The 18,019-nt window shown below is 54.7% G+C and overlaps 2 protein-coding genes across 2 annotated transcripts in view; both read left to right on the top strand.

Moving 5' to 3' along the window:
* Nucleotides 1-11,909, top strand: part of LOC136005855 (hydrocephalus-inducing protein-like) — a 110,303-nt gene extending 98,394 nt beyond the window's left edge. The window contains exons 58-65 of the mRNA XM_065663748.1: nucleotides 274-438; nucleotides 1,562-1,714; nucleotides 4,491-4,729; nucleotides 6,237-6,477; nucleotides 8,578-8,721; nucleotides 10,398-10,541; nucleotides 11,275-11,588; nucleotides 11,870-11,909. Coding sequence (XP_065519820.1) covers nucleotides 274-438; nucleotides 1,562-1,714; nucleotides 4,491-4,729; nucleotides 6,237-6,477; nucleotides 8,578-8,721; nucleotides 10,398-10,541; nucleotides 11,275-11,588; nucleotides 11,870-11,909 — 1,440 coding nt within the window. The remainder of the gene's footprint in view (nucleotides 1-273; nucleotides 439-1,561; nucleotides 1,715-4,490; nucleotides 4,730-6,236; nucleotides 6,478-8,577; nucleotides 8,722-10,397; nucleotides 10,542-11,274; nucleotides 11,589-11,869) is intronic.
* Nucleotides 11,910-13,517: 1,608 nt separating this feature from the next.
* On the top strand, nucleotides 13,518-17,930 carry LOC136005854 (hydrocephalus-inducing protein-like). The gene is made up of 6 exons (XM_065663747.1): nucleotides 13,518-13,566; nucleotides 14,275-14,484; nucleotides 15,352-15,489; nucleotides 16,257-16,434; nucleotides 16,894-17,024; nucleotides 17,751-17,930. The coding sequence occupies exons 1-6, from the start codon at nucleotides 13,531-13,533 to the stop codon at nucleotides 17,928-17,930; spliced, it is 873 nt and encodes a 290-aa protein (XP_065519819.1). The 5' UTR covers nucleotides 13,518-13,530.
* The last annotated feature ends 89 nt before the right edge of the window (nucleotides 17,931-18,019 follow it).

The following is an 18,019-nucleotide window of genomic DNA, read 5'->3' as shown; positions in this document are numbered from 1 at the left end:
TTCGGGATGCTTTCAATGCGGGAGAACTTGTAGGGTTGTGAAAAGCTGCTGCAAGGAGGCTGCCAGCACGGGACGGGGGGTTGTGGAGGCAGCAGCTGTTGGCCCCCCTCAGGATGCTGAACCCATACATGTCTTGCATCTTGAGTTGTGCCTTTCTGCTTTCTCCTAGGCATTTTTAGACACGTGTGTGAGTTGCCGTTGTGGTAGATGTTAAAGAGTTGAAAGTTTCCTCAAAGGTCAGTCTGAAGCCGTGTTTGGTTCTGTCCCTTATAGGAGAACAAGGATGCTGCTGCTGTGTGGTACTCCAGCCCTGAGCCCCGTGGGATTATCCAGCCTCACAGCTCGGTGGAGATCCCGTTCACACTGGAAGTCCAGGTGACGGGAAAGCAGGACACCGTTGCTCGTGTTGCGGTGTTTGGGAGTAAAGAATCCCCACTGGTGAGTGCTGGGGCAGACGTGTGCCTTTGTGCCTCTCATCTTGGTGGGATGTAGAGCGTACAGGGGTTCTTCCAGGGAAAATGATCTATGGCTGTTGTCTACAAGGAAAGAAGGCATTCGTGGCATAAGCAACACTAATGCCTGGAGAAGACATGGGACTGAGTGACCCTGTGCCCAGTCAATCCATCCTCAAGGCGCTGCGCTCATGCTCGGTTGCTTCTTCCCAGGATCCCGTATTGATCACCACCACCCCCCCCCCCCGTCAATTTAGAACCGTCCTTCCCTGTTCTGTCCCCGCAGGCCCTTATCCAAAGCCCCTCTCAAGGTTTCTTGTTGGCCCCTTTAGGCACTGGAAGGTGCTTTAAGGTCTAACCAGAGCCCTCCCTTCTTCAGGCTCTACAAGCCTGGTTAAGGCTTGGGGTGTCTGGAGCTGGGGAAATCCCGCCAGACTGGATAAATTCTCATTGGTTTTAGTGATGTGAGAAGGGGGTTTAGCAAAAGGATCCACATTCCTCCTCCGCTAGTTTGTGCCCCTTCTGCAGGAACAAACATTTGGGTCTCAGGCTGTCAGCAGAAAAAAATACTGCTCGAATGATGCAATTAATAATGAATGTCTTGGTGCAATAAAGAAGTAATACCAGGAATGCACACAAGCACAAATGAGAGGCAACTAACTTGCATGATCTCTGCTGAGAAGAGCTTTGCTTCCAGCCTCTACTGGTTTTCACAGGAGAAGCTTTGGGAAGGTTGAAGAAGTTCCTGTGCAGTGTGGCTGTGCAGCCGCAGCAGTCAGGGAGGGTGGTTTATGGCATGATGGAGCAGTACAAGGAGCAGGCGTAGGCACAGGGTAGCGGAAGGAGAGCTGAGAGCATGGAGGAGGTGTGAAAAGCATGCGTGGGAGATGGGGGTTCTGTATCCCCTCATAATGGGATATTGTGGCTTTCAGATCCGCAGGGACCACTCCAGGTGCCACCTCTGCTCCAGCCTTCCTGTTTCAGCCTCACAACCCTGACAGCTTCAAACAGTCAGAATTCCCTCAGCCTACGAGCACCCTTAGAGCTGTCCAGTCATTCTAAACCTTCCCTGTTGTTTTTTTCTCTTTCCTGCCTGCCTCCTGGAGCAGGAAATCCATTTATTGAGCACTGGAGAAGGACCAGTTGTCCACGTGCACCCAAGTGAGATAAATTTTGGCAGCATCCAAGTTCTACAAGATGCTTCCCGGACCCTCCACCTCTCCAATCAGTCTGTCATCCCCGCATCCTTCTCGGCAAAGATGGTAAGTGTCGCTGGGGCTGTTTTCCAGAGCAGGTGAGTGGCCCATAGCAGCCTGTGACTGGAGCACTTATTTCTATGCAACATTTCCACGTCACTGAGATGTGTCTGAGAGAGAAAGCCAGATGGTCCATCCGAGTGCAGCAAGAGGAGCCTGGCTCCGGGGGCACTTGTAGCTGGGGCACCCGTCAGTAAAACAGAGCTTGCAGAGATGTTTGAGCAGAAAGGAGTTCATTTCTGCAAGTTCTCCCTTTATTTTGTGGAAGGCGTTTAGCTGTGAGAGTCTTTGTTTTTGGAACTGAGAGGTCTGTCCTCAAGGCGCTTAGGGTGAAGTGGGTTTCACACCTCCACGGGGGTCAAACCAGCTGGGTTGTTGCCCAGAAGCAGACTTGTAAGGGTTGTGTACCTGCAGAGCCTGTGTGCTCTGTAACATTGTAGAGCATGTGGCTGCAGAAAGAGGCTGTTTAATTCCTGGAGGCGGCACGGTGGAACAGGCTGCGGAGCAGAAGGAGGTTGTGGGGTCTTCTGACAGGGGCTGATGCAGCCAGGAAGGGCTCGTGTGCTGGGTCTGGGGGGTGCTCCCCACCGGAGGGGCGTCTGTGAGGGGCTTGAGAGGAGGTTTGTTCTTCTGCAGGCTGGGTTGTTGAAGTTCTGGAGCCGCTTCACGCAGGCCTGTGGCTGGGGACTTGGTTGTGTCTGCGCATGAGGCATCCAGCAGGGTGTGAGAGCACAGGCTCAGCCCCCTGGGCAAGGAGGAGGGGGCTGAATTTCCCTCCTGCTGCTTTTCCAGGCGTTTGGGGGTTAAATAGAACCTCAAAGTGGGGGATTCGCAGGCAGCTTGCTTTGTCCGCACCATAAAAATCTGCTTTTGACCTCTGCAAAGAGCAAGCACCCCAGTGCCCTCAGCAGCTGCCTCCTTCAGTGCCCTTTCTTACTTGCTGGTAAGCAAAGCAATTGTTACTCTGCTCGTCAGGGGAAAGCAAACATGTCCTGTTGCGCTGTGCCTATTGGCAACTGAATTACAGAGGGTTAGAAGTCTTCAAGACAGCTGTGCTTCTAGAAACAAGCTGAGAGCTTTTCCCAAAGGCAAAGCAGGAGCAGTTTGGTTCTTAAATGTTGTGCTTGGCAGCAGCTGGGCAAGCCGTAGCCGTGTCCTGGAGAACCGCGATGCGCAGAGTGGTGTCCCTGGCCTCCCCAGCCTGGCAGGGAGGGCAGATGCGATCATGGAGGGGTGAGCTGTGGACAGGGAGCACAAATGGAGACAAGCTCTGCCCCTTGATCCCGTAAAACATCCCGTTGACGGTGCTCGGGGCAGAGGCTAAACCACAGTGGTCCCGGTGCTTGTGCTGAGGAGATGCTGATGCTGAGGAGGCAGGAGGAGGCCGGTTGTTGGCGGGAGCATGTAGCCAGCCTCAGGCTCTGATCTCCGCCTCCTGCAGGGCTCGGGGTGCTTTTGGGCTCTTTCCTGCCACTGGCTGTTTGTGTGGATAAGGAGCAGCTTTGAAATGAAGAACAGAGGGTCCCCCCCACCGGGAATGCTGAACCACCTGGGACAAGGCTCTGCAGCCAGCTGGTGCAGGACGGGGTTTATTTCCCCTTCATGAGCAGCCTTACGAGGACAGTGACTCAGCCTGACTGAGAATGGGAATGCTGTTGTTAGAGCTACGGCTCTCGCTAGAGCTACGGCTTGATCAAGTGCAGCTGCATTTGTAACGTGGAGTTCTGCTTCCTCTGTCACTTGTGCAAGGCCAGAGTGACCAGATCACTTCAGTGACTCATCTGTAAACAGATTCAAGAGAGCTGATTGTGGTGTCTCCTCAGTCATCCCTTGGGGCAGCTATCCGTCCCTTCCTCCCTCTCTCCTTCCCTCCCTCCATCAGTCAGCTGCACACTGGTGTCCATTGTAACCAGATTGTGGAAGCTTTCATTCACGATGGACGTCTGTGCTGGGATAAGATTCTGATTATCGTGGTGAACTTCTGAAGTGGTGGATCCCAGCCCTTACTGGTTACTCAGGAGCTCTGATGCCCAATAGTACAAGAAGCTGCTATAGGGTCAGAAATAGCCACTGTCTTTGTGCATGCAGTGCATGCAGCTACGGCATCATTTTGCAGCACACTCAAGGATAAGCAAGTAGCAGAGATGTTATCAGAGGTTGGGTATTTGTCTTGAAAGTGGGGGTATTTTGTAGCGTGGCTCCAAGAGGTTTCTTGTCTCTGAGACACAGGCTGGATTGGGGGCAGGCAGAAGCTGACCTAGAAATCCAAGGGAATGTGTCTCGGCAGAGCCTTGTGGCCCTGGCAGGTCTCCTGTTCAGCAGTGCACGGTGCTGCCCCTTGGAGCCAGAGCAGATGCTGACTGAAAGAATGAGGAGAGGATGCAAATCGTCCTCCCCTGGCCTGGGCTGTTGGCCTGGGCGGGCCCAGCAGGGCTGTGCTGGGTCACGCCAGGGAGTTGAAGGTCTGGCTCCGTCGAGACCCCCATCCTCATTCCTCAGGAATAGTTTCTGGGGTACAATTTTCTGGCGGGCTTGTTGCCAAGCTCTGATAAATGAGCTTTGTCAGGGAGCAGACTCTCAGATTCACGTTTGGAGCAGAGCTCTCAGGGCTCCTTTCCAAGCGAGCTGCCCTGTGTCAGCACGAGCCAGAGAAGCTGTGCATGAATGTCAGTGGAATCTTCACACCCACTGGCTCGGTGTGAACGTGTTGTCTGGGCAGGCCTTGGCTGGTGGCAGCCAGGTCCGTGGTTTCCGTCCTAAATGAGTGTTGGTTGTCTTCCAGGCTGGTGCAGACTCGTGCTGGACCGTTGGACCCAGTCAGGGAGTGATCCCTGCCAAGGCCGAGGTGTCTCTGGCTGTCACTGCAAACTTGGATGACACGGAGCAATTCAAGGACGAGGTGGTGCTGTTCATTGAGAACAGTCGTGCCTACGTCATCCCCGTCCAGGCTGTTGGCGTTGGCACCACGATTGTCATTGACAAACCCTTTGGCCCGGAGCTCAACCTGGCGCCCTGCTTCAGGTAGGGAATCTCTCAGCTCCCACTTCCCCATGGGCTCAGCAAGGAGGAGTTCTGCTGCAGTCCCTCAAGCTTCTTCAGTGCTCACAGTCCTGGCTCTGCTTCCCTGAAGCCACAGGGCTTCCTTTGGAAACATTTTATGGCCATCTGAAAGTCAGTAGGTACTCTGAAAGCCACCGAGCTGGAGAGCAGTTGCTAAGTTGTTGCTGAATTGTCTTTAGTCATAATCCATTTGTCTCCTCACTTTATCAAACAAAGATTTGGAGGAAGAGAGCAGGTCCTGGAAGCCTCCAGCTGAGAAATGCTGCCTTACAAGTATAGACATGTTTCTCTTTGCAGTGATATTGCTTGCCATGCCATTCCGTCTGGAGTAAGATCTCAGAGCAGCAGCAAGCCTGGGCAGTAGCTTGTTAGCAGCTCCTCGACTGAATGAATGGCGCTGGTTTATTTCCCCTCTGGCCAGGAGCCCTGGAGGAGCAGCAGAATTTCTTTGCCCTGTGTCATCCCCCAGTTGGCTCCTCTACCCCACTCCATGCCCGGTTGATCTTTATTAGACGTGGTGGCTCTTCCCTGGTTTCTCCTGCCTGCTTCCCGAGGCACGGGGAAGCGAGTGTGGATGCAGGACCAGCTCTGGAAGGGGGAGGAAGTGTGGAAGTGTGGAAGTCTGCTGAGGTGGAGTGGGATAAATGAAGAGTCTCGATTGAAATTGGTGAGCTGGAAGGAGAGGATTCAGTGGTCCCAACGTGTGTGTCTGAAACCAGTCATGTTCTTGAAGACAGGAGGAAAAAAGTGCTGTTTGCCTTGTGTTGGAGACCTCCTCAGAGAAGAAGAACAGTCTTCTTGGGGTGGCTCTTCCTTTCTGTGGCTGCAAAGAGGGTCCGTGGTGCTCCGATACCTGAATTCTTGGGGTAGAAAGAGCAGCTTAATCCTACCTTAAGTACTTGGGATAGGTTTGGAGAGGTAAAATACGCACCCACGAGCCCTCCACATACGCAGGGACATCGCAGGGAGGCTGGTGCTTGTCCAGAGTTTCCTGTGCTCAGTGCAGCCACAAGCTGGCTGCACAATGGAGGGGACAGTGTCCATGTGATTCATGTAGTTGTCTTCTGCCCCCCTTTATGTCTTTGCCCGCGGGCTCAGTTTGGAGCTGTTGCCATTGCTGTCGGCTGCAGAGCCGCCACCAGAGGGTGGTACGTTGGGGGCAATGAGGGTTGGATGCTCCCTACGAGACGCCTCAGAGGCATGAACAGCTCCCAAGGGGAAGGTGGAATGGCAGCGAGGCTGTTCCTCCAGCTACTTGCATGTGGGGCCGGCTCTTTACGAAGCTCTTCCTTGCTGGAAGGGTGCCAGCAGAGCAGCTGCTGGATGGTGACAAACCTAGGGGCAGCCAAGGTCTGGCTTTTGGTGAAGCCGAGTGTGCAGTCAGGTCGTGCCCTCAGGGTGCTGAAGCTGGGTGACCAGTGGCAAATAGCAGCTCCCCTGCCATTTTGTGTCTCTGCTTCTCCTCTAGCCTGGATCCCTGCTGTTACCGCTTCAAGATGACAAACAAAGGACGACGCACCCATCTGCTCTATTGGACCACAGAAGGTGGCACCACACTTAAGCAGCGCAAGCGTCTCCCTCGCATCAGTAAGAGCAAGGGCAAGGTTTCCTCCTGTGGCCCCGTGCTGAAGCTTCAGCCGCTGAGGACGGAGCTGATGCCCGGCCAGACAGCGGAGGTGGTGCTGAAAGGCTCCTGCAGCACCCCCCAGGTGAGTTCTGCATCAGGGCATTTCTGCAGCCCCTTGACATTTGCCTGAGCAAATGGGCAAGTGCTTCTGAGAACCTGGTTTCCTGCCATAAGTTACCGTGGCAGCACCAGTTGCTTTCCATGCTCGCCACCATCAGTTGCTGAGGCTTTTTGAGTTCCATGGCTACCATAAAACCAACTTGGTGGTAGCAAAACATGGCCTGAAGGCACTGTCGCCCCAGGCTCTGTCCAGCATGGCCTTGTACCCTGCCAGGGATGGAGCATTCACCACTGCTTTGGCAACCTGTGCCAGTGCCTCACCATCCTCACAGTGAAGAACCTCTTCCTTGTATCTAACCTGAACTTGCCCTGTTTGAGTTTAAGTCCATTACCCCTTGTCCTGTTGCTGCAGTCCCTGAGAAGAGTCCGTGTCTGGCATCCTTGTAGGCCCCGTTCAGCTAGTGGAAGGCTGCTCTGAGGTCTCCCCGCGGTTTCTCTTCTCCAGGCTGAGCAGCCCCAGTTTTCTCAGCTGGCCTTAAAGTTAGAGGTAGACTGGGAGCCCAGGCAGAAAGTAACTAAAGAAATGGCCAGTTGTCTGTGTGGGGAAGCAGCGAGTGAAACAAAACACCCAGGAAGGTAGGGAGTGTCTGGGAGCAGCATTGATTTTCCTCTGTAGACAGACACGGGCCGGGAGCTTGTCCGTCCCGGAGACCGGGACGAGAGAAATGAACCCAGTGTGCCAGCTCTAATGATCCGAATGATGTCCGTCCACATGGGAAAGTGTTCCAGGGATCATTAGAACTGAGAGCTTGACTTGTGTCAGTATTCCCATCAGCGCTCGCCCCGCTCCCTCAGCCAGCCCCCGTGTGCCGAGGGCAGGCAGGTCTTGCAGCACCCTTGGGTTGCAGCTCAGAGGGGCAGATTTCAGCAGGGTCACTGAGTGTTCTCCTCCCTGGACCCTTCTCTCCGGGGGAAATCCAGCTCTGCAGAGGAGCTGCCGTCTGACCCCGGTGTGCCTTCCCTGGCTCCAGGAGCACCGGGCACAAGTGTTTAAGTGAATGGGGAATAAATGTGCATTAAGCTTCTGCTTCTGCTAGAGTTTGAGAGGGGTTTTAAAGGATTGCCTGGGTGGTAGCTTGAGGAAGACTTGATCTCTCAGGTGGTTGACTCCGATGGGACTGTCCCTGTGCAGTCCTGAGCCCATAAGGCTTTGCTGAAGAGGGAAGAAGGAACCAGAAGGGAAATGGTCAGGCCACTGGTGAGGGTGCCTTCCTGGAAAGCCAAATGGGCATCTGTGATCTCAGCTGTGGCTACCTGGCTCGTGCAGTCCAAGCCAAGAGCCTGGGATTGGGTCTTCCACCTTCCCTAGGTCTCGAGAACTTCATACTCTTGAGGCTGGTTAGAAGCCCAAGACCCTGTGGTGCACGTGCAGCACAGGTGATTCTGACGTCTCTAGGCTCTGAGGAGGAGTTGGGTTGTGGTGGTCTATCAGAGGGAAGAGAGAGGAAAAAAGGGAGGAATGTGGGGAAGTGAAACCATGAGGAGGAATCAGGAAAAGTCTTGGATGTAAGAGCATCCAGCTTAAGTAGAGGGTTTTCATGCCAGGTTGAAGACATCTCTTTCCTGGGGAGGTTTGTTTTACAGGCAGGTCTAGGGGGACACAGTACATCCTAGGAAGGCAGGCTGTCTGTCTGGGGTTTTCCCAGGGATCCTTTCCACTAAACTTGCAAGGGAGGATTTGCTGGCATTGATCCTTCTATCCCCTGTTTCCCTTCATACAGTCTGGTTTGTTTTTTTTTAATGAGTTCCTACAGTTTTCGGTAAGCATTTTGTTTGGCAGTGGGACAAAGCAAAGCAATAACCGTTTGGGCAGGGATTGTTCTGAGAGCTGTAGGCAGCACAAGACTCCTGAGGGCCTTTTGTGGTGGTTGGGTTGTAACACGAGGGACGCGTGAGTGCAGAACAAAGAGGATGCAGCTTATAAAGAAGAGAGGGCTCCTGAGGAGACCAATGGCTGTAACTTCATGCAGTAATGGGGCGTGTGGGTGGGCGGCTCAAAGATGCAGTGTGTTTTGTGGACACCCTGATAACACCCGCTGGGGGCCGTGTGGCTCGCATGCAGGTGGTGAAGGAGAAGCTGCTGTGTCACGCCATCGTGGGCAAGGAGGGAGTGAAGAATCTGATCGTGCAGGTGGACGTCACGTGCGAGTTCATTGCTCCTGCTCTGCAAATATCCAGCCGAGAAATCACTTTCCGGGTGGAGAAGGTGAGTCTCTGCATTGCATCCTGGCACTGACTGGTGTGGCTGGGGTGTGCCTGTGTCCTAAGGAGGAAGTTCTCCAAGTCCACAGAGCTTTGGCTGTTGACTTGAGCCAGGCCCAGCTTTTGTCATGAATGCCGAGATCATTATTTCACCCCTGTGGGGCTGGGGACAGTCTCCGCAGCTCTATTCTGCCCTTCTCGAGGTGGAGACAGAATTGAGCTGCTGAGCCAAGGGCACGGGCTGAGATGTGGGACCCGTGAGAGCAGCGTGGGCTTTGGAAGAGCCACTTGGTGTGCTGGGGCTGCAGGTGGAGAGCAGATCCCTCCTCACCCTCCCTGAGGTGGTGGTGAGAGGAGTGAGGATGCTGCTAGAGATGAGGCTGTTCTCTAAGTTCAGCCAGGTGGAACTGAGATTACAGCTGCTCTGGCGAGGGGGAGCATGCCCCCCTCTAGAGAGACGCCAGTGTCTGTAGTCAGGGTTTTGAGGATCTTCCAAGGTGTGGTGATGTCCGAGCAGCGATCGTGTAGGGAAGCTGAGAAAAGCTGAGATTCCTGTCAACTCCTCAAGCTGATGAGGAAAAACTGGCATCTCTTGCGCCTCTTTGCCTTCCCTGCCGTCGGTATGGGTGCTGCCTCTTTGCCTTTCCCGAGCCTCACCTTCTTCAAAGGACCCATGAGTGCCCTTCAGCTGCAGCGATGAGAGCACCAGTGCAACGTGTGTGCCCTTTAGTGTCTGGATCCCGACTCCTGCATCACCTTTCCCCCTCGCGCGAGGTGTCTGGAAAAGAGCAGATAGCTCATGATTTAGTTTCTGCGGTTTCAGGTCTCTCCTCCACTTCCCAGGCTTCCAGAGAAGCACAAATCCTGTGAGCAGGCGGTTCACATCTAATCAGAAGCTTTTCAGCTCCCCCTGATGTCTGCCTGTGGTCTGCTTGATGCCACATGCTCCCATGTGTTGCGTGCTGCGACACTGCAGGAGTTGGATGCCAATACATCCACAGTTAGTTTCCCAAAGACTGTCTAGTTTAGATAAACCATGCAGGAAGCACGGAGCAATGCATGGACAGGAGGAAAAGGCTTAGGCTGAGCTTAGCTTTGAGGCTGCAACATCTTGTCAGTGGAGCAGGGGCAGCAGGTTGCGGCCAGACTGTTGAGGTTTGGAGCTGTCTGCATGTGCCCGTGAATGTTCAAAGCTGACCTCGGGCTGCTGCAGGCTGTCCGCTGCAGGCCATATCCTGCTTGCTTGCCTCCTCTGAGCAGCATCACTGCCTTGCGGGCCTGGCAGAGCTGATAGGGTGGTAAGAAACTACTGTATGGGAGTGGAAATGGCCTTGTGCCTTGTGCCTGTGTGTCCTCTCTGGGCAGGAGAGGACACACAACTGGAGCCAGAGTGGGTTCACTTTCTGTTTTGGATCTTGCTGAAGCAGCTGCCTCCTCTGGGGGGCTGCTCCCTCATCTGTACGCGAGACTGTTTCCCTGTCCCCTGGGGAAGGCTGTGGGTTCTAAACGCGAAAGCGTCTGCTAGAGTTGGAGGACAAACTTTGCAGAGGGGTAGAAACCAATCAAAAGAGTAAATAGAGATGGATGCACTTTTGGGGTTGGAAAATTTGAAATGCGTCTGAAGGGGAGGAGGTCCATGGCCACTTCAAGGTCATTTTTTCTTGTCTCCTGTTTCTGTAGCACCCCGGTGATGTCCTGGCTGTGATGTACAAGCCTCTCTCTGTAAAGAACATGTGCTCGCTGCCCCTCAGCGTGGTCCTTGCCTTAGAGCAGCCCTTCTCCATCTGCACTGCGGACCAGCAGCCTCTCCCTACAGATGCTCAGGTGAGCAGCCCCGGACTGTCTTGCTGCTGGGCTTTGAAGAGGGATGAACGTGGTGGTGTGTCTCTGTTGGGAGGTCCTCCATGATGGAAGTGTGTTCTGTAGAGTCTGCAGTAAAGTGGCCCGAGCTAAATCAGATGTGAAACGAGCTGCTGGAGGAAACAGAATGCCATCTGAATCGGGAAGAGACCTCCTGGCTTGAAGACAGGGGGAGGAGGGAGCAGGCACCCAGCTGTGGGCAAGCTGTAGGAAAGGTGTCTGCTGGAAGGCATGCCAGCTCTCCAGCAGCCATCTTCAGATAAGCTGGGGAACAGCTTGCTGTCTTTGAGGGCAGCCCTGCCTTTGGGAAGGCTGAGGTAGGCTTCTCCAGCTGCTGTCTGGCTCCTGCCCTGGTGTGTGCGGAAGGTGTTGGGCATGGGCTCTGCAGTGCACGTGTTGTCAGAGGTGCAGCCACCGCTGTGCTGCAGGCTAAAGGAGTTCCTCCAGAGTGAGGGCGAAGGCCTGGGTGCCAGAGTGCTGCTTTGGTTGTGTTTAGCAGGTGGCTTCTGCGGCTCCAGAATTCAGGAGACCAATGTGGATTTCCTCTTGTATTGGTGCAGAGCACAGAACCGTGAGCCTCAGGCAGCTTCAGAAAAAAGTGCGGTGCTTGGTCAGACAGCGTGAAGAAAATGAAGGATGAAGCCAGAAGCCCGTGTTGGGGTCACACGTTGAACATTTTCTCTTCATCTGCTTGCAGCCCATGAAGCTGAGGACAGGGGAGGAACTTCAACTCTGCATCGGATTTAACCCTGCTTATGAGGAGGATTTGCTTATCCGGGCAGTGGAGAAGGCTCTGAAGATCAAGTTCCTGGAGCATCCTCACGAAGAGCAGGTCACCGTCCGGGGAGAAGTCTACTTCCCGAATCTCCAGATCCAGACCACGGCCGTGGACTTGGGCTGCATCTTGAATGACACCAAGGATGTGCGTTACATGGAGATGACCAACTGCAGCCCACTGGTTGTCCAGTACCACTGGGCATTCCTGAAGGACAGCCAGGTGAACCCAGTGAGGTATGTGCACCTCTCCCTCTCCTGGAAGCTCTTCTTCCTGATGTCCTGTTTGTGGTTTGCAAAGCCCGAGGCCATTTGCCTGATCTGCCAAATTGTTTTCAACCTTCCCTTGAGGAAGTCACACCTCTCAGTTGTGCTCAGCCAAGGTGCTCAGGGAACAGGTGATCTCCGCCGGTTTGATGCTGGGAAGGAGACAGCATTCTCCAGCCAGGCTGGGACTGCAGGACACTACTGACCCTTTTCACATAGCCATAAGCTGGAGTCCTGCTTTATCTCTGCAGCTGCAAAGCCATGCTTCTGCACTTGGAGAAGCGGATGTAGAAGGTGTCCTTCCCTGCTAAGCCCATCTGTTGTCATTTTGTACTAAGATCCTACCCAGGCACTGCCATCAGAGTGACACACTGCTGTCGCAGTCCCTTGCTCTGCTTTGCTGTAGGCCTGTATGGGTTCCTGGGGGCAGGAGGGCTGATGTAGAAAGCTGCTTTCTCAGATCTTCGTGGCCTGAGGCAAACAGCCCCTTGAAGTGAGTGTTCATCTCTTGAACTGCACGTCACATTCACAGAAGAGCTATGTAGAGTTTTAGTGAGGAATGGCAGGTTCTGCTGTGACTTTAGGTCCAGCTGTAGATGCTGGAGGGAGCCCTTGTATGGACATCCCTGGGAAGGAGGACCATGCAGTGGTGGTCTATGGTTTCCAAGGCCAAGAGCAAACTTGTAGTGGTGCTGAAGCACATCTAGAAGCACATTCCTAGTGTTCCTTCTGCTGCGGCTTCTCTGCATAGCACAAAAGTCTGCTCTGGGCAGTTTGAAGGACGGTAGCAAATGGTTTTCCGTAATGCCCTAGGAAACGCAGCAAAGTTCACCACGTGGCACTGAAGTGCTGTTATTACAAACAAGGGAAACGATCAAGAAGCAGCTGTGTGAAGAGAATTGGGGTCTGACTCGGAGGAGGTGACCTCTTGGGAACTGGAGATGAGCTGTGGCTATTAGGAGGGCTTGGGGGAGACGACCAGGGCACTGGGGCACTCCGGGGCGCTCAGCAGACACCATGGGATGCTGTGTGCCAGAGCTGGAAATGAAGATGGTCTCCAAGGTGTTACCACCTCAAAGTGTTCATTAGGAGCCTGCAGAAGGGCAGCGTGTCAGATGTTATTTCTGGTCCACACTAAGCACTGTTGGTATTCTAAATTATCAGCTCTAACTCAGTCTGACATGGAGGGAATCAAACATCAGGTCTCATGAAGGGGAGATCAAAGACTGGAACTTTCCCTACCTGGGACCTTGCTGGAGCTGGTCATCAGAGACTCCCAGGATCAGTCGCGCACGTTTATTTTGGTCAGGAGAGAAAAATGCTGTTTCTCTGCCTCAACAAGACTTTGTGTGTTTACATTTTTTTTTTTCTTTCTAATTGTCCAGCCCGTTCTTTCCTCCTTGCTCTTTGGTCATTGCTGCTACCTGGGGCAGAGTGATCATATGAGCAACACAATCCAACTGTTGCTGTGTGGCTGCACATAGCCAGTGTAGACCAACGTGTGCCCTTTCTCTGACTTCTGAGGCACGAATCTCTCATGGTTACTCTTGTTGTAGACCCACGTGGTTAGAGACAGACTAACCCTAAGCCTCACCCCTTGGACCTCTGAGAACTCAAAGCTGAGCTAAGCCTTTGCACCAAGGTGTTTTCTCCAGTGACGGAATGGATCTTCAGAATCACGCAGCAGGGGATAGCAGATCTGGAGGCAAGCAGGTGCCAGCTGCCTGCAGCGCTGCTATAGCAGTGTCATTGCCAGGCGTTGACCTGCTCCATCCCAGTTTTGGAGCTCATTGCTGAGCTCACACCACTGATGCCCCCGCAGGGGCCCCATCCTGCCGAGGAGCTGCTGTGCAGACTTCCCTCCCTCCCACTGCAAGGTCCCTGAGCAAAGGTCTGTTCTTTTTCCAGGTTCATGGAGACAGAGCCCCTCGCCTTGGGTGTGGAGGAGGTAAGTGGGAATCTGTCTCACTTCCACATTTCCAGTGTAGCAAGCAGTTACGTACTCCCACTCCCACTGGTGTCCTGGGTGCTGCTGCCAGAGTGGCCTCATGTCATAACAAGTGCATCGCTGGTCATTGGAGAGGCCACATGGGAGGTGTTATAGGGCTGGTCAAGAACACTCCTTGTGCGGCAGCTATGGAGGACTTTATCCATCTTGGTCCTCATCAAGTGGTGGGTAGGAAATTCCTGCGGCAGCATTTGCTGCAGCAGCATTTGCTGCGGCAGCATTTGCTGCAGCATCTGGAGAGAGCAGGATGTGAATCAGAGACAGGGAAAAGCATGAGGAGTGCGAGGAGCTGGGCTGGATCCTGCCCCCGGCTGCACGGGCTCTCAGCTCCCAGTCTCATGTTCTTCTGAGGGCAGGAAAAGGTGTTTTTGAAGGCAAGTTCTGCAGCAGAGAGAATTTCCTGCTGCCAGGAGACACCACAAATTAATGTTGTGTATTAGCTACTGCATTAATTGGGACTGTGGGAGAAGGTTTTCCCCATGGTCTCTCCGTTGGTGAGTGGAACGGCTGCAGTGTGAGATGAGGATGATATTGCCTGTGTTTGAGGAAGAGGCCCCTGCAGCCACGTCTGTCCTTTGGCCCAAGCCGAGGCTGCTCTCCTGCGTCAATCCCGTGCTCCACGTGTGGATCTCTCCTCCCTGCGTGCAGGTTTTCGATATCCTGCCGCTGCACGGTGAGCTGCAGCCGGGCCAGAGCCAGCGCGTCTGCTTCTCCTTCTTCGGCCACGCCAACACCGTCAGCCAGGTCACGGCGCTGTGCAGGGTGGAGGGAGGCCCGAGCTACGAGGTGGCTCTGCGTGGGGAGGCCTCGCGCATCAGCTACCTCCTGGACACCACCGAGATCGACTGCGGGCTGCAGGTGCCGCACGCTGCTCTTGTCAGTGCTCCTTGCCTCCAAGCATGACCGGTGGGCTGCTGCCCACCCGGGTCGAGGGTTCTCCCCCCTTCCCAGCTGCTTCGCTGGCTCTGTGGCTTGGAAGTCCAACGTTTGGGGGATACCTCCAAGCTGGCGTTTAATGGCCATCTCCACCCCAGCCCAGCCCAAAGCTGGGAATCCCTCCTCTAACTAACGCTGCCTCCTGGGGCAGGCAGGATCCCAGTGGTGATCTGCAGAGGGATGTGTCCCTGAGACATCCATCCGCTGATCTGCTCCTAAAGCCCAAATGAGGTGCTCTCTTTTAATGCTCCTGATTCATCAACCAAGGAGGCAGCTGACCTGGGCTTCCAGTCACCGTAGCCGGATAGAATGTCCCCGAATAACCCTCACTGTACTTCTTTCCTGTTACAACCCCCACAGCTGTTTCCAGCTGTTGGCCCTTGTGTGCGTTGCCCTCTCTCCCTCCCTTTTGGCTTGTGTTGTGCCCACAAATACTTGTGTGCAGGTGCCTTTTCTCCTGAAATGCCCCAATGCCTCCTCCTGTGTTTCAGCTCGCAGTTGGGTGACACCTTCAAGTGCAGAGAGCTTGTGTCCCCTACTTGCTTTATTACTGATCTTTCCATGGTTGCTATTGCACCTCTGCCACAAATAGCTGTTCCTGTGTAGGGCCCAGGGGTACCCTGTGGCCGCGGGCTGCCCAGGCTAACCCAGAGAGCCCAGTGCCCATCTCTCCTGTGCGCTCCCTGCTTCTGGGCTGTGTTCCTTTGCTTTCAACCCGATGGAAGAGGAATGAAATTCTCGGCAGCAGACGTGTGCCTGTAACTTCCTGCTCTTCTGTCCTCTCCTCAGGTGTTTAACAAAGTCACGGAAGCAGCGGTGACCCTGCAAAACAGTGGGAAGCTGGGATTTGCCTTTGCGGTGCTGAGCCCCGGCACAGGCACTGCAGCCAGCCCTCTGCCTGGCGTGCCCCTGGTCGTGCCCAGCAGGGTGAGTAGCACAAGGGCTTCACCCGGTCTGTGTCAGGCTGCCCAGGAGAGCGTTTTGGGGGAAAACAGGGGGAATGAACACACAAGCCCCGTCCAAAACCAGCCAGGAGACACAAGGCTGTGAGCGACTGTTGCAGAGGCAGAGGAGGTCCATCGAGCAGAATCCTAACGGAGCCCCTGATTGTCCTTGGGCGCCGCTGGCTCTGCTGTCCTACAGCAAGCACCAGTGGGAGGCACGAGTGCTCCGGGAGCTCTTTGGAGCTGAGAGCTGAGCTCTCTGGTTGTGCCATCACTGGAGCATCACTCCATCCCAGCTTGTCATCCTGCCTGGGTGTCTTAGAGCTGGAGCAGTGTTCCTGTCTTGGTGCCCTTTTGCGATGGGAAGAGGAAGCCAAAGGGCCAAGTGGCTTCCACCTTCCTCAGTGCCTGTCCGTCTGAGGGGTGACATGCTGATGTCCTCTCCTGTAAGCTGCTGCCAGGAGCTGCTGGCCCTGCTGGAAGCAGAGGCCCTTCTCCGTTCTTCCAGAGCAGCTGGTGAAAGAGCTTTGGTTTGTTGTGCCTGGCTCTGGCTAGCAGAGGGTAAACCCTGTGAGCAGAAGAGCTGTGAGACTCAGGCGTTTGGATACAGGAAAGCTGGAGGTGGTGATGTCTGATGTTTTCTTATGTATGAGAACCTGTCTTGTGTTCTCAGCGCGTCTGTCATGTGAGCCATCCCTCCACTGAATCCTCTTTGGTACACTACGTCCCTCCCTCTTGTGTGCCCTGCAGGGTTACGTTGAACCTGGCAAGCAGCAAGTGCTGAAAGTGTATTACCTGCCAGGAGTGCCTGGAGTCTTCTGCAGGGCTTTCCAGATCCAACTGGGTCACCTGGAGCCAGAAAAAATCTCCCTGAAAGGAGAGGGGACCTTTCCCAGGATCCACTTGGACCTGCCCAGGAACATCAAAGGTGAGCACTGCCTGTCTGCTCGGCTTTCCCCCATGCCATATGCCCACAGGGCAGCTCACAGGCACCTCGAGCAGGCCTGGAGGTTTCAGGGCTGTCAGACCGGGTCAGCCCTCTGGTTGCTTCTTTAGCCTCTGGCAGACGAGCCCATGTGGGCTTTGCCGCAGGAACCATCATGCACAGCTTGCCAAGAGGTCTGGGAAGATGATGGCTGGGCAGAAAAGCTTGGGAAAGCTGTAATAGAGGCTGGCAGGGATTTTGACAGGGGTTGGGTTTGCATCACGCTGTGGGGCTGAGATGCTCCTGTGTGGCGAGAAAGACGGGTGGGGGTGAGAAGCAGCAGGATCTCCTTTCCCTACATTGCTGGAGCAGTTTGTGTCTGGGTGTCGGGGGAATGGGGCTTCCCGTCTTCCGTGGGATTTGTGCTGCCCCACTGCTATGGGTGGTGTTCTGTGCTTTCAGGCAACGCCAAATATGAGAAGATCCTCCTAAAGGCCAAAGAAAAGCTGGACAAAGGCAGCCAGAGAGAAGAGGCCATTGCTTTGGGGGAGGCTGTGGCAGCCGAGCCCCGCGTGGACGACTCGGGCACCGTGGTGAGTAGAGCTGCTGCCCTGTCCTGCACGTGCCACCCTCCTGCGAGACACTGGAGCCCCTGCGCCCCACGGCAGCTGCCCAGGGCCCTGCCGGCACTGGGCACCTCCCTGCACGCCCCTGGCCACGGAGTGTGTCAGCTCAGCGTGCCCCTTGGGCTGCCCACCTCTGGGAGTTGTCCCTCGTGGCGATGCGCCAGCTCCTGACTACCCCAGGGAGATGCTGAAAGCTGTGCTCAGGCAGTTGGGTTTCTGGTGCTCTGAAGGACACACAGGGCGGTGCTGGGGGGTTTGTTGCTCACCGGCCAAACCCTGCCAGGTTTACAGAGCGTAAAGCAGCAGCCTGAATGCATCCTGAGGCTGTGCTGTGTTCTGTATCTCCAGGAGGCTCCAGCTCTCTCATGGTTCCCTTTCCAGGAGAGCTTTTGTCCAGGCTGCTTTGGCACTGACTGGAGGCAGGGACATACTTGGAGCTTTGGAAGGTTTCTGGCTTGTTTGTGTGTCTGTCCAGATCAGCTTTGATAACTGGGCAGGCAGAGACACTGGAGTTCATTTCTGTGGGGATATGATCCTGCCTGAGAGAGCAGGAAGTGTCACAGACACCGATCAGTGAGGCAGACTGACTCCATCGCCCCTCTCAACAAGAGCAGGGTGGGATTCTCCACCCGAGACAAGCTTGTGCCTTGGGAAGGACCTTGGCTAACCAGCCCCTGTCTTTCCTTTCCTCAGTGGGATGCTCAGCTGCAGATGCAGATGGAGGAGATGCTGATTGAGGAGCATGCCCTGGAGCAGCAGAAAGCTCTCGCCTCCCGTCCCCCAGAGGACACTGCCTTTCACCAGCGTGTACATCGGAGGCTTCTCAAGTTAGTAGGGACTCCTGTAGCCTGTCTCCAGGGGCCGCGAGGGTAACAGCCAGCAGTGCAGCCCTGCCCCTGAGAGCTCCTTGTGTCTCAGAGCTGGGAATAGCTGAAGACTTCCGAAAGGGCCTGATGCTCAGA

The sequence above is a fragment of the Lathamus discolor genome, chromosome Z (assembly GCF_037157495.1).
Source record: "Lathamus discolor isolate bLatDis1 chromosome Z, bLatDis1.hap1, whole genome shotgun sequence".
Lineage (NCBI taxonomy): Eukaryota > Metazoa > Chordata > Aves > Psittaciformes > Psittacidae > Lathamus > Lathamus discolor.
The sequence above is the reverse complement of the archived record's forward strand: the minus strand, read 5'-3'. Positions and strand labels throughout refer to the sequence as shown.

What these genes read in the sequence shown, in the direction of transcription:
- LOC136005854 (XM_065663747.1), top strand. Translation starts at nt 13,531, where the DNA reads ATGGAGACAGAGCCCCTCGCCTTGGGTGTGGAGGAG. An exon ending in TCGCCTTGGGTGTGGAGGAG is followed by an intron (nt 13,567 to 14,274) that starts GTAAGTGGGAAT and finishes CCCTGCGTGCAG; the next exon opens with GTTTTCGATATCCTGCCGCT. An exon ending in CCCTGGTCGTGCCCAGCAGG is followed by an intron (nt 15,490 to 16,256) that starts GTGAGTAGCACA and finishes TGTGCCCTGCAG; the next exon opens with GGTTACGTTGAACCTGGCAA.